At 42.5% G+C, this 14,215-nt stretch overlaps 1 protein-coding gene across 7 annotated transcripts; it reads left to right on the forward strand.

The window, feature by feature from the left end:
* Positions 1-455: 455 nt before the first annotated feature.
* Positions 456-14,169, forward strand: hao2 (hydroxyacid oxidase 2). 7 transcript variants are annotated; one of them, XM_023950659.1, is made up of 10 exons: positions 456-548; positions 2,809-2,880; positions 6,312-6,464; positions 8,943-9,017; positions 10,693-10,844; positions 12,124-12,407; positions 12,576-12,794; positions 13,253-13,411; positions 13,602-13,671; positions 13,754-14,169. In XM_023950659.1, exons 1-10 carry the CDS (start codon positions 493-495, stop codon positions 13,807-13,809), a joined length of 1,296 nt encoding a protein of 431 aa, XP_023806427.1. In that variant the 5' UTR covers positions 456-492; the 3' UTR covers positions 13,810-14,169. The 7 variants fall into 7 exon arrangements, with proteins under 7 accessions (XP_023806427.1, XP_023806426.1, XP_023806429.1 ...); XM_023950658.1 differs by having other exon boundaries at positions 463-548; positions 12,573-12,794; XM_023950661.1 differs by lacking the exon at positions 8,943-9,017 and having other exon boundaries at positions 468-548; positions 12,573-12,794.
* Positions 14,170-14,215: the final 46 nt, after the last annotated feature.

Below are 14,215 nucleotides of genomic sequence, written 5' to 3' on the forward strand. Positions count from 1 at the left end.
TCATAACAAGCTCATGATATCAAAGCTCAGGACATCTGTTTTTTATATGTGAGGATATGCAGAAGGCCCGCCGAAGTCCACACTGAATGTGACGTTTCCACGGCCGCCGAAACCTTTTATCTCCCACTAGCAAACCTTTTCAGATCCTTTTTTTTCTAAACTGTTTTGTGAAAACGGATTATTTACAAGATCATTTCCAAAGTGCAAAAACTACATTGTTGCCAACAAAGCGTTGAGGGAACAACGAAGGAAGCAGGAAAGAAATGAAGAACACAAAGAGATGAGGAGACAACAGATGAAAAGAGCGAGGTTTGATTCCAGGACAGAAAAGAAAAGCACCTGGAGGTACAGATGTTTGACCCAATAAGGCTTTCTGTGTTGTGTGACACAAAAGTCCAAGAGTGCTGACGAGGGCTTTACCCAAAGTGGGTGGGGCATCAGGCTGTCAGGAGGGGTGGGGGCCGGACTGGCCTTTGACATGACCCCTGTCACATGAGGAGTGAGCGGACACACGCTGTAGGCCGGCCTGCTAAACAACTCAGATCGAGGTAAGCCGCAGATTGGATCCATTTTATAACCGGTTGTTGTTTGCAGTGTGTGACCACAACAGGTGTCCCGCTTTAAAACGCCGCAGGTGACTAACTGGGCTAATCGGCTCCATTATTCAAGCAAACATGGCGTTAGGCCCTCTTAGTTCAATGAGACGTGAGCTGTAAATAGTCCAAACTATTTGGATTAGAATCATATCAGGAAAATATGGAATCACCGTCACCTCATAATATGCAATCGTTTTTTTTTTTTTTTTTTAACTCTCCAACGGTGAGATTTTCCAGAATTGTTGCTGAACAATGTGCTCTGAGCAGCCATTCAGCTGCTCTACATGACTGACAGCTTTCACAGGCCGCGCAGCACACAGGCTCACATTCAGCCCATGGATGACATGAATGTCAAAGCAAAAATAAACCTGCCAGCAAAGATAACAGATGACATCCATGCCAGCCATAATAAATCCTGCCATGTGCCGTCTGCTGGTAAAACAAACAACGAGGCCGTCAAAAATACATAACGTTTAGGAAATATTAAAGGGCAAATTTCACATTTAAAGAACCTTTTTAAAAGCCTTATATATAAATGAAAAAACAGGATCATCTCATTATATTTGAACGTTTTCTGCAGACAGTCTTTCCTCCCAGCTGTTTGCCTTGAAATGACTGAATGAAAACCTTCAGCGAGGATTTTCCTGCAATCCTGCGCTGCCCTCCGGTGTTAAGAGCTGCAGGAGAAAGCTCTCCATCAGAATGTGCTGCAGCTGACAAAAGTAGATATTTATATACATATTTATAGTAACACATTTAAAAATGAACACTTTTAATAAAAGATTTTTTCCTAATTTTCTTTTATGAACCTTCTTTTGTCATTTAACGCTCAAACAGAGCACTTCTGTGAAGTGTCTTCATCAGTCAAGTAAGAATAGGTTAAACACGTCAACCAGTAAAAATACTTAACTGTTACTTAGTGGAAATGGGTGATAATTGACTGTAGTCAATTAGATTAGTCAATAGATTCAGAACTATTGAACATTTGTGATCAGATGTAATTCATATCTCCATTAAAAGTTCTGAAGGATTTTCTTTAAAAATTGTTGTAGCATTGATATGATGACGAGTATCTGTCATTAACCTCGTGTCAGTGTTAACATTTATTTTTAGTGTGTGAATTTGGTAGTCTTTGTTTCAGCCTCTTAAGACCTGTGTCCGCGTGCATGGACATCACATTTTGGGTTTTATTTCCCCAGCAGTTGATTTTGTTTAACTGGGGCTCTGTCAAAGAGAAATAGAAAAGGATTTTTTTTTAAAATGCCTTTGTGGAATGTCGTTTGTGTTGGAGACACCTGCTGTCTCTTTACAGCATTTTTTAAAAGGGCTTTAAAATGTTTTATAATATTCATTTCTCACAAAAACAACCCCGAAGCGGTATTTTGATCTATTCATGCATTTTCTGAGTAAAAACCTGCTCTCTGAGCACCAGTCCCTTCCAAATCCTCCCGAGCTGACGTAGGTGAGTGAGGAACCGCCTCCAGGAAGCGTCTGCGCTGCCAGCTCCGCCCTCAGCTCCGCCCCCAGGCTCAAGCTGCAGTCACACTGGACGCAATTTGCGCGTCGTGTCTCAATGTTAAGTCAATGTACAGACGCGATCTGAGACCCTACAGCGCAATTTGGGCGTCGGGCCCAGCGAGGTTGACGCGCCGTGTCAACCAGTCAGGGACTCAGCTTTGGGCACGGGATGTTTCCAGCAACTCAGTAGAAAAATAAATGCAAAGAGGCCGCTTGATGCGAGGATTTTCACTGAAGCACTCAAGTACAGGTCCAGAGAAACCACCTGTGAAGGGTGAGAAGGGCATCCATCCATCCATCCATCCATCCATCCATCCATCCATCCATATTTTTAAATCTAAGACTGATGATTCACAATTACCATTTATCAATTTGAGCAGGAACAGTTCAGCTGAGCAAAGCTAGTGAGATATTCACATTTATCATTTTTTTATATGTATATATAAACAATTTCCCTTTTTTCTTTTCATTCTTTGAAATAAACCAACTTCAGTTCCAAGTAAAAATCAAAACATCACTTCAGCTGTGCCAGCAGCTGATGTTCTGGAGAATTAACCTGAGAACAGAGAACACGCTTTCTTTGACATCGGAGGTATAAATGAGTTTGTAAAGAGTTCTATTCGTCCACTGCAACCCTTCATTGCACTTACAGGGAGGAGACATTTAAGGATCTTCCTTTCTGTTATGGCTGTAGGTCATTTTGCAGGTCAGGACAGGAGGAGGAGGAGAAGACGTTCAGCAGAAAGAGAATGAACAGTTTTGATCGGTGAGTAAACTGCCTGTGAGGCTTCAACATTGTCCTGCGGATGTCTCCTGCCTCCTGCAATTTGCAGAAAGATCAAAGACACAGTAATATGTCACTCATTCTGAACAAGGTGAAAACATTACAAGAACTTTAGGAAACACAGTAAAAAATAAGTAAATGAACATTTCCTCTGTGTTTACACATAAGCGCTACGAGAAAAATCTGTTAAAGTTCTAGAAGATCTGAAGAAAAGAAAAAAAACGTTTGCTGGTTCTTTCCACATTCTGGGTCTGCTGCTTCCAGAATTAAAAAAAAAAAAGAGGAAAAAACGACCAAATCAATAGCTGCCTTACTGTGCACGCAAACTGAAAAAAAGAAAAGTCTTGGAATATTCTTAAGTAGTTGATTAAATTTGGTGGTTTGGTGTCGACCAACTTTCAGGCCCAAGAAAATCATCAAAGTATTGAGTAAAAAAGGCTTAAAGTTTATTTTGTTTATAATTCCTTGTCGCTACTGATAGGATTTATTTTTGATGTTCTTTATTAGTTTGTCTGAACGCTCGATATTAAGTAAAATAGTAAAACCTCAACACTTTTGTGTTAGAGTGACCCAAGTTTCAATTGATGTTAAATCGAATTTTAACTCTTAATGTTGGAGTTACATTGAAAACAGCATCAGCGCCGCCTTTAATGACGGTTTACAGTTTGGTCAGAGCCAAAAGTCCAAAAATCACAGAGAAACATAAAACCAGAACAAGCAGATGACATGACGGTGTAGAACTGAAAACCAGAGACTTCTACTCACTGAAGATGAGCCAGGAGTGACTGATGAACGACAGAACACGACCAAAAACATCGCAGAAAAACTAAACCCACCTCCAGAGTCCTCATCTCACAAGAACAGGCAGACGGCTGGATGCAACTCCAGCAGGTTCATTAGCTTAAAGTCTACAAAGCTGAATCAGGGTCAGGCAGGTGGGAGTCAATGACAAGCATGAGAGCATCAGAGGAGAGATGGGGTGGTCAGGATCCAGGGGAGAGTCGGGGCAGGCGGCAGGCAAACAGAGTCAGAAACCGGGTCAGGAGACAGAAGATCAGGTCCAAAAACAACCCTCTGTAAGGAAGGCAGCAGCGTGACACAAATAATACTTCGCACTGAGTGAGGCTCAGCGCAGAGCTCAAGTAGACTATGGTTGATGAGTGAATGACAGTTAGGTGTGATTGGAACTCTGTGATCGGTTCCTGCTAGTGACCAGAGACAGATCTCTGACTTCTGACACACAGCAGCAGTAGGATTTCATTAAATATGAATAATAATTCATTCTGAGGAGGAAAGTCTGTGTTTAGAATATTACCTTCTGCATTAAACTGTATTCACGTACAGGTATAAACCTGTAGCACATTCTGCTAACATCTACAGCCTCTAGTGTTTTATTGATTTCATGTCTTCCAAGTCTGAGATCAAATGATCAACTCGTGTTTATTTATTTGTTTAATTGGAACCCCATCAGCTTGCTGCTGCGCTCGCTGGGTTTGCTCGCAGTGTCCAGGGGGTGTGTTTGTCACTTGGGGGCGGTAACCTGTCTGGTCGATCTGATTGGCTGAAATATGCAGGTCAAATCCGGCGATGCAACGCCTTTCATTTTTTAGGGGCTTTAATAGAAAAAAAGTCGAATGTAACGTGGATTCAAACGTAAACAGTGATTTTCACATGAGAAAAACTTATAGCATAGAAAAAGCTGCTGTTATTCTGACCTTGGTCATTGGTTAACGTTTTGATATCATCAAGAAATAGATTGGGATTAAACATTTGTATGCGATCTGTGATACATAACCCTTCTACTGGATTTAGGCATGTTGGTTTGCTTTGTAATGGCGGTCCAATCAGAACATCCTCCTCCAAAGAGAAACTGCCTGAGAGCATAAATCAGGACCGTTTGTGTAAATGTGGTCTATATGAGTTAATGAATTATCTACAGCAATATTAGTTGGTTGTGTCATGACCTGTTCAAGATTAAATGCAATTATCTTTTTATCTATATTAAAGTCTCCAAGAAGAAACATCTCCCCACATTTATTTGACAGCATTTTCCCATATTTTCTGTACGTTTTCTGCACTGGAGCTATAGGTTTTCTGTAACAGCAGCAACCGACCGGTGTTGGTTTACTAAATGGAAGATTCATTTGTGACCATAACACTTCGATATCTCTGCACATTAAGTCTTAGTTCAGGGTAGCAACAACATTCTCCTTTACATAAAATGCCCCCCCCCCCCCCCCCCCCCCCCATTTGGATTCCTATCTCCTCTGTATAATCTGTACCCGTCAACATTGAGTTTTCATCTGTCGTTTCAGATTAGGCTGAGACATGAATATTCCCATTTATGATTTCATGAATCTTGTTTCTCAAGCCACATATATTTAATTGTGCTAACACTATACCTTTTTCGTGGCCCGTTTACAACTGAGCGTAACATCTTTGCATTAATAAAACTCATTTAAACGTACATTACAATGTAAGGTTCTTGAGATCATTTAATCAGATTATTGCCTCTGTCCATTTGTCATACTTTAAATCTTTCCCCTTTTTCTGTTTTCCTCAACTTTTTGGTTGGAGAAAGGAAACGCTGACAATTATTTCCTAAGAACAAATTATAATTGTATCACATTCACCTATAGTAGCCGAGTATTTACCTATTTGTATTTTTTTTATTTTACTTAATTATTAATTATTAAGTAAAAGTCTTTTTGCTGCCTTTTTCCAACTTTAAGCCCCTCTGAAATCCTGCAGGTTTTCTGTCAAAAACAGCAGCTGTTGTCTTTACAGTCTCCTGTAGTTTCCACCTAAATGTTAATATATTTGAGCTTATTTACGTAGCAGAAACTCATCAAATGACCTTTTCTACCCGACAGATATAAACAGTTAGATGTCAGTTTGGTCTGAACCTGTTTTAAAAACAGAATCCTGCTCACCTACATGCTAACCTGTCCTTTAAGGTCAGGCTGCATATGGATTTTTTTCTGTTGTGCCGTGGTAAATGTATGGATACGCTCATGTGTGATCAAAGCGCGTGAAACAGGTTACCGGACGCCTCTGAATTCATTTTGGTGGGGGTCACCATCAGCACATTTACAGTGACGCAAACACAACAAAAGCAGGGGTGACGCACAGGTCACGTATGGGGACAGTGGTTTCCATGGAGGCTGGATGAAAGTTTGATTGGGATCAGGACAAAGGCAAAGCTGAGCCCCCCCCCCCACTGAAAAACTACAGCAGCTCTTCTCCTTTGGGCCATAAAGTGAGGCCGCCCCGCTGAAGAGTCACTGATTAACTGACCTGAAATTTGGAGGGAACAAAGTGAGTTGAAGTGGGGACGTTTCAGCTTCAGTCTGTAGGGGGGGTGTCGCAGACGTGTGTTGGACGTTCAATCAGACACCTCTTGTCTCACACAGGGAGGGGGGTCACTGCACAGAGATGGCGATGGTGTGTCTCACGGACTTTGAGGAGTATGCAAAGGAGCACCTTTCCAAGGCCACCTGGGATTACTACGCAGCCGGAGCCGACGACTGCTGCACCCGAGACGACAACCTTCTGGCCTTCAAGAGGTAGGACAAGAGGGGGCGTCGGTCCACGGCGCCGCAGGGTCACCGCTGATGAGGACACAACACAAACTGAGCCTGTTACCGTTATCAGCGAGGTCAACAAAAACAACAGGACCGCCGAGTTTCCATTCCTTTGGTGTTTTCCTGTTTTAGTTTGACTCTTTGTTTCTGTTTTTTAATCATCATTTTTATGAGTCCTGTTGCTTTTAATGTTTTTAAAGCCGTGTTTGTATCTTTTGTTGCTGCTCTTGTTGACCATAGTTCATGAAAACAGTTCTGTTAATCTTTAATGTGTGTGTGTGTGTGTCTGTTTGCGTGTGTCAGGTTTGTGTGTTTTGTTGTTTTGTCCAGTACTAAATATTACGTGTTAAATTATGAAGCGATATAAAAAAAATCTCATTTCATTAATAAAACGGTGACGCCTTGCAATGAAAACTAACAAAATGTTTTATTTGTCCCCCCCAAAAATGTCAAGAAATGTGCTTGAATAGAAACCAAATCAAACATTATTTGTATTCAAATAGCAATGAAACTGAAGTTTGAAACGACTCGTCGTGTTTCAGCACTTTTGTTTTCTGATCACATTATGAAACCAAAAAGGAAAAAGCCTTTTTCTTTAACGCCATCATGATTGACTTTGACCTCATCACTGATGTTTTTGTCAGCTGGGGCTTCAGTTCATGTAAGGACATTGTCCCATCGTGGACTCTGCACAGGAGTTTTGGATCTTTCAGCTCCCCCCTTGTGTTGACAATTAATGACTGACAGACTGCTGGGTTTTATCCAATGAGTTACATCGCTAGAGGAGACACGCCCGCTTTAGAAGCCTGGCCGACGGTGGCGGAGCGCGACGCCATCTTGGTGAGGTCGACGACGCCCACATGACAATGATTTCTATAGCCTTTGGTGGCATCTAAGTAGCTTTTATATGATTTATATATATTCATATTTCCATATACTTATACATATAAATAAATATATAATATATGTATATAATTTATATATATATATATTATATATATATATATATCATATATATATATATATCATATATATATATATATGATATATATATATATATATATCATTTGTTGCTGTTAATTAAGAGAAACAGTCAGCCTTATAAGCTCAAACTTTAATGAAAAATGCATAGTTGCAGGACTTCTTATAAATAAATAAATAAAAAAGAATTTTTTTAAATAATTTTTAAACATTTCAAAGTTTTAGACCTCTTTGACATGTAATTTAAATTATTTAGAAAAGCCCAACAAAACGTCAATAATAATAATAAATAATAACAATATATAAATAATAAGTCAATAATAATATTAAATGATAATAATAAGTCAACAATAAGTCCAAAAGTCAAAAAAGATTTTCCGCTTTAAAGAAACAAAAAACAAAAGAAAAACAATTGATTTACCCCACTGATTCATGTGAGTGATCAGTTTGTTTAACATAGATGGTTTGGTGTCGGTTTCAAGCGAACAGTTTGGCCAGTCTTATCAAAAACTGTTTCCCCAAAATCTTTTGAACATATCCAGACTGTATTGCTAGTTGGTACTATTTGCTATTTGCTATTGCTAGTTTGAAATTTTACATTTATGTCGACATTTATGTCGACAGCAAATTATCCGTACATCATGCAGCATGTTGATAATAGCCCTGCAGCATCATGCATGTCAACATGTGTTCTATTAATAAAGCCCCTCCAGCAGTAAAAGAAAAAAAAATATAGGTCTTACCTGTGAAATTTTCTGCCTTCCTCCTTTGTGGACTTTGATTTTGGCAGTTGAAACTTGCACAATGAAGTGGCATTTTGCAAAAAATGAGTTCACATGCATGCACTGCAGCAGTAACTTAACCTCACCAAGATGGCGGTGCTCTCCTCCCATGAGGAATCAGGTGATGTCTTCTCTAGTGATATAACTCATTGGTTTTATCCATGGCTCCTGCTCCCTCCTGCCCCCCTGTGGTGAGACAGAGGAACAGCTTTTGATATTGAAGTAATTTCTTTTTTTTATCTTTTTCTTGTGTCTTTTTGTGCATTCCTCTCTGGTCTCCTCATGTCAAGGTTGTTCCACGCAAAGTTTCTCTGCATGTTTAGCTTTTCCACTTCTAAAAATATGATGACACCTGAGAGAATCTCAATTTTAAACCCACCTTACCTAAAGCAGCTCTGTACCTTTTTTACACCTTTAAGCTAAGTAAATTCAAATTTAGCATGAAAAAATACGTGATAGTGAGATGGATAATCCTGCAGTAATCAGTGGTTAAAGGTTTAGTTGTCTGTGACATTTAAAAAAAATGGACAAAAATTCATAAAAATAACATTTTGTAGAGTCTGGATTTTAACTGCATCACCTTCAGCTTTTTCTTTGCCCTTCAGTCTGTCAATGGTCTCTACTTCTTTCTTTTTTTGATCACCTGGAAAAGCCTTTCCAGTGCTCTTTTAATTAATTATGAATGTACTGTTTTTAGGCAATATCCACAAAACCTGTGCCGTTTTCTACAGCAGGAGGTAGATTCTGCAGAGCAGCAAGAGTTGGCGTGGAAGTAAGCCTCTGCTGATATCCCATCATCCCTCTCTTTACACTCTCTCCCGCTAGCTTCCAACCCCTCGCAACCCCAAGCTAACATTAGTGATGCAACAAAAATGGCGAGTGAGTGACGGCTCTCATTCATCCAGGTAGTGTTGTCTTGAAGTTGAGTCACAGCAAAAACAGCGAGCAATATCAGAGCGATCCATGTATCTGATCCAGATTCCAGCTCAGATGGGAAAACAAAGACGTTGGTGGATCTATTTGTCTGCCAGTAGAAGCATCAGAATGGAGCAGAGCAGGGAGACAACATTTCAGCTGTTGTGTCACAACTGAGAGCTTTTTCAAACAGCATTTTTTTTTAAAAACGCTCCAGATTCACCACAATTTGAATGAAGAAATACTCAGAAATGCAGCTTTAAGCTTTAATTCTTTTCTACCTGTTCCCCCCATCATGAGAAAAATACTACAATAACATGATAAAAACAGAATTTTCATTGGAGTGAGTCTAAAACCGAAGCTTGAGCTGATCCAGATAATGAAGTCTACAAGAAAACATCAGTGACCGTTTCTTAGTGTACCAGTCGAGTGTCTCTGTTTCTTTGACTTTTTCCAAGGTGAAGACTTAAATCCTCCCACAGAGTTCTGAGGGGGAAACTTGATATTTTTATATCTGTGGTTCCATGCAGCTCTTCTGTTTGTGCCACAGCTTTGCAATTTACATGTGACAGCAGACATGTTCACTGGGAAGCCTCCACTCAGTGTTTTTATCTGTCCACCGGCATCCCGTTCACTGCTGAAAGGCGCCCCCCCACCCCCCATTGGGTTTCAGGGCTTCAACCCCCCAAACGGACCGAGCCTGGCCTCATTTTGGTTCTGGCTTTGAACGGTCTCTGTGAGTCAGAACGATTTCCTGCTTCAATGACCTGTTGCTGCCATGTTTTCCTCTTTCTTCACATTTTAGCAAGAAAGCCAACTTCTAAATTTCCTGGTTTCAGACCACTTTAGGGACGCAATACATTAGATTAGATTAGATTAGATTAGATTAGATTAGATTAAATTAGATTAGATTAGATAAAATAGACTTTATTAATCCCACTATGGGGAAATTCTTTTTGTCTGCGGCAGCAAAAAACAGACATCCAAAAACATCAAAAGTGACATTCAAGCAAAAGTAAAGTGAGCAGTATTTTTACAGGATTAAGGAATACAAACATTATAAACCAACAGAGGAATATCTACAACCTGCACGACTTGGTAAAATTAAAATTAGACAAAATAGATAGATAAGTAGCTACAGCCAGGTCAGTTCATTGGGTAGCAGCTCGGCCATCCCCGTCACTTCAAAGTGAAAACTGAGCAGCCTCACAGAAAGGAGGAAGACTCCTGGAGGTGCGGTCAGTGTTTCATTGAGGTTCCCTTCAGAGCTGCAGGGGAAGCAGAACGGGTGGAGCTGGAGGTTCTCTGCTTGTTCAGTGAACTTCTTCCTTCTCAATCCTGATGTTCTTCTGGAACTTTATTGCTTCAAGTAAAAACTTGATGAAGAGTTGATGAGCCTTCACCTCACACACTCTCACCTCAAAGCTTCCCCGTAACACAAAGTCTATACAGCAGTGTGATGCAGTTGTGTAATAATGTTGACCGTGTTCCACGATGTGGTGTTTTTGTCGCCGTGTGGATCTCCTCCTCAGGATTCGTCTGCGGCCTCGTATCCTGCGGGACGTGTCGGTGAGCGACACTCGCACCACGGTGCAGGGGATGGAGATCAGCTTTCCTGTCGGAGTTGCACCCACAGCATTTCACTGCCTGGCCTGGCATGAGGGGGAGGTAGCCACAGCCCGGGGTGAGGACTGTGTGTGTGTGTGTGCAGCGTTAGAGTGACCCACAGGCTTTATGGTGGCGTGGGATTGGTTCTGTACATGCACCATTGACAGCGTGAGAACTTGGGCGAGTGAGGGTGACGTCACCCGGAGAAAATAGTTTCCTCCAAGGAAATGAAGTCAATTCAGTCGCCATTTTTGTGATACACTGGAGCCAGACGTCATCAGTAAGCAGTGATTGCTCTAAGTCAGCATTTCTATGGAAACCACGCTCACTAATCAGGACTGAGCTCGTTGGAAGGCCACACCCCCGCCACTTGCAAGTGGGCTTGGGAGAATCTGTTAATCAAACATTGGATGTGGGGGCCACGAGGCTCCACCTACTTTAATAATCCTTGTGCTATCTTAGATGACCCCCCCCCCCCCCCCCTTACATTGACGTGTTCTCCCTACCATGACAACGGTGGATAAAGGTGGAAAGATTTCATGTAATCCATGGACACCAGTGAAGATCACAAATCATTGAAGAAAAAAGGTTCAGAGCACTGTCTAGTGGGTCTAGATGACCCAACTCCCAATGTTAAAGTGCCTAGGATAGCACAAGGGTTAAGGCAGCGTGTAACAATATATGGGAATTTGGCTTCCTGGAAACTGCAGGTACTTCCTGTTTGGAACACCGGGGGGGGGGGGGGGGGGGGTGTCACTCAATCCAGTTCTCATATACAGTCAATGCTGTGCAAACGTCTATGTCATCATTTCCACACCTTGTTCACTCTTAGTTGCTTTTTACTCTTTGTTTGGATCAGTCGTTGACATTTTCTGGGATCTTTTCTAACGAGTTCATAAAAGTAGCAGCTTCATTCCTTTTTAAGAGCAAAAGGGATTCTTTAGTGCTAATCTATGCTTTTTTTCTCAATCGAAGTTCTTGACTCCTCATCTTTCATAGGACTTCTACTAATCAATATTCATCATGAACACTAGGTGGCAGCATAAAGCGTTGCAGAGCTCAGTGCAAGCCAGAAGATTTTTTTTTTTAGATTTTTGAGCAGCCCGTTACATTTAAGACTAAAGAGACTATAAAGGTTTCACTGTCCTGCCTGAGCTGCAGCGTCACCGACAATCACACATCATGGATTCACTGCTGACTGAAGCTGCATTCGTCCGTTTGTCCTCTCTTTACTGTTTGATCAAATGGGGGGGCTGACGCTCTCTGTGAAGGACATGCTCCTCATCAGGTTGAGACTTTCACGTCTCACTTGATGAGTTGATGAGAATAACATCCAGCTTTCCCTCTCCACACAGCCGCAGAGAGCGTCAACACCTGCTACATCACCAGCACGTACTCCACCTGCTCTGTGGAGGAGATCGCAGCGGCGGCGCCCGGCGGTTACCGTTGGTTCCAGCTCTATGTGTACCGGGACAGGAAGCTGTCAGAGCTGATCGTTCAGCGGGTAGAGTCGCTCGGCTACAAGGCCCTGGTGCTGACGGTCGACGTCCCGTACACGGGGAAGCGCCGCAACGACATCCGCAATCAGTTCAAGCTGCCGCCTCACCTCAAGGTCAAGAACTTTGAAGGCATGTTCCAGGTAATGATGCACCTTTGGGCACAGCTGTTCCCAGTGGTGTCACACATCGTTCTGTTCACGTCTGGAGACTCCAGTCTGGTTATTCTGCATCACAAAAAATAAACAAAAACTGGAAACCCATGTTTGCATTGGGAGCCCAATGAAAGTTTTATTCTTCATGCACAGCAGGAAACCGGTGCCCCAGAGGAGTATGGGATACCGGCCAACACCTTGGACCCTTCCATCAGCTGGAAGGACGTCTCCTGGCTGCAGTCCATCACCCGCCTCCCTGTCATCATCAAGGGCATCCTGACCAAGGAGGACGCTGAGCTGGCTGTGGAGCACGGCGTTCAGGGCGTCATCGTGTCCAACCACGGAGGGAGGCAGCTGGACGGAGGCCCCGCCTCGGTGCGTCCTGACATGATGCTTCTGCTCACTTGATGAAGGAATCGATGTGTTCCTGTCAGCTTCAGATGTGTGATAATCAGAGTGGAACATCACACGTCCTTCACGCACTGCAATGTTCTGTTTTAGATTTCTGAAGTAGGATAACAAGCTCCTCTAAAGTGCTCTGGGACGACGGTGTCTGAGTCCTCCTGCTCGTCTTGTTTCTAACCAAATGCAGGTTCTTCACAGTCTCTTTTTCCATCCTTCAGCCTGGAGTTCCTCCTGAAGAGTCAGTTGGGACACGCGACTGATGTGTGACGACTTTTAGTTTTGCAGTGTTTTGCAGTCAAGTCCCATTCATCGCTGATGTTTTTCGCCCCAAATTGAAGCTTTTCCAATCTCCTAGTGTCGGATGAGAACTGGCTCTTTGCAGACGGCACATTCCGGTTCTCATTGCCATCCCCTCCCCCTCTTCACAGATAGATGCTCTGTCAGAGATTGTGGACGCGGTGCAAGGCCGGATCGAGGTCTACGTGGACGGAGGGATCAGGACAGGAAGTGACGTGCTCAAAGCGCTGGCCTTAGGGGCCAGGTGTGTTTTCATCGGACGCCCAGTGGTGTGGGGACTTGCATATAAGGTAGAGTGGTACTAAACTAAATGGTGCAAAGAAATACCAAACCAAACAGAAAACCTTTTTGGTGAGAAGCACATGAAATAATGAGATGAGGGGAATTCCTTTTCTAAATCTGGCTTCAGGACATCCCACCACATGCCATGACCGAAGTGTTGCATTTCACGCCCAGTTTTGTGTTTCCTGATCTTGTCAGGGGGAGGAAGGAGTGAGGGAGGTGCTCCAGATCTTAAACGACGAGTTCCGTCTCTCCATGACTTTATCGGGTGAGTCTGTATCTCCCTTCCGTGTCAGGATTACAACGCTGACATGTTCTGCTCATGAACACTGGTGTGTTTTGTGCTGCAGGCTGCAGGAACGTCGGTGAAATCAACAGGAACCTCATTCAGGTCTCAAAGCTCTAACCTGCCAGCAGGGGGCAGCAGCGAGGCGGAAGACACAGGAACAGCCACCATCCATTTTTGCAGTTTGAAGTTGTATTGACAGTGATGAGACTTGAAAAGAGCCAGATGATGAAGAAAGGTTGTTTCAGCGAGGCAAACTCTCTCCAGACATGGCCGTGTGGGTGTGTTTGGGGGTGGGGGGTGCTGGCATGCAGTTTGAGCTCAGGTCAGCTTGATGTGGTGAAGGTGGGGGCTGATGGGACATTTAGGCAGTGATCAAAACAGGGGTTTTGAAGTGGAATGAATGGAAATATTTACCATGATGTTTTTAATGCAATGCTGCATTTTATAACTGCATAAATAAAGAACTATCAAGGTCAAGTTTTCTTGTTCCAAAGATTTGTGATGACAAATTTAGAAAAAACAT

The sequence above is a fragment of the Oryzias latipes genome, chromosome 21, assembly GCF_002234675.1.
Source record: "Oryzias latipes chromosome 21, ASM223467v1".
Lineage (NCBI taxonomy): Eukaryota > Metazoa > Chordata > Actinopteri > Beloniformes > Adrianichthyidae > Oryzias > Oryzias latipes.

What these genes read in the sequence shown, in the direction of transcription:
- hao2 (XM_023950658.1), top strand. Translation starts at nt 493, where the DNA reads ATGAGGAGTGAGCGGACACACGCTGTAGGCCGGCCTGCTAAACAACTC. An exon ending in CAGCAAGAGTTGGCGTGGAA is followed by an intron (nt 9,018 to 10,692) that starts GTAAGCCTCTGC and finishes TCTCCTCCTCAG; the next exon opens with GATTCGTCTGCGGCCTCGTA. An exon ending in ACTTTGAAGGCATGTTCCAG is followed by an intron (nt 12,408 to 12,572) that starts GTAATGATGCAC and finishes CTTCATGCACAG; the next exon opens with CAGGAAACCGGTGCCCCAGA.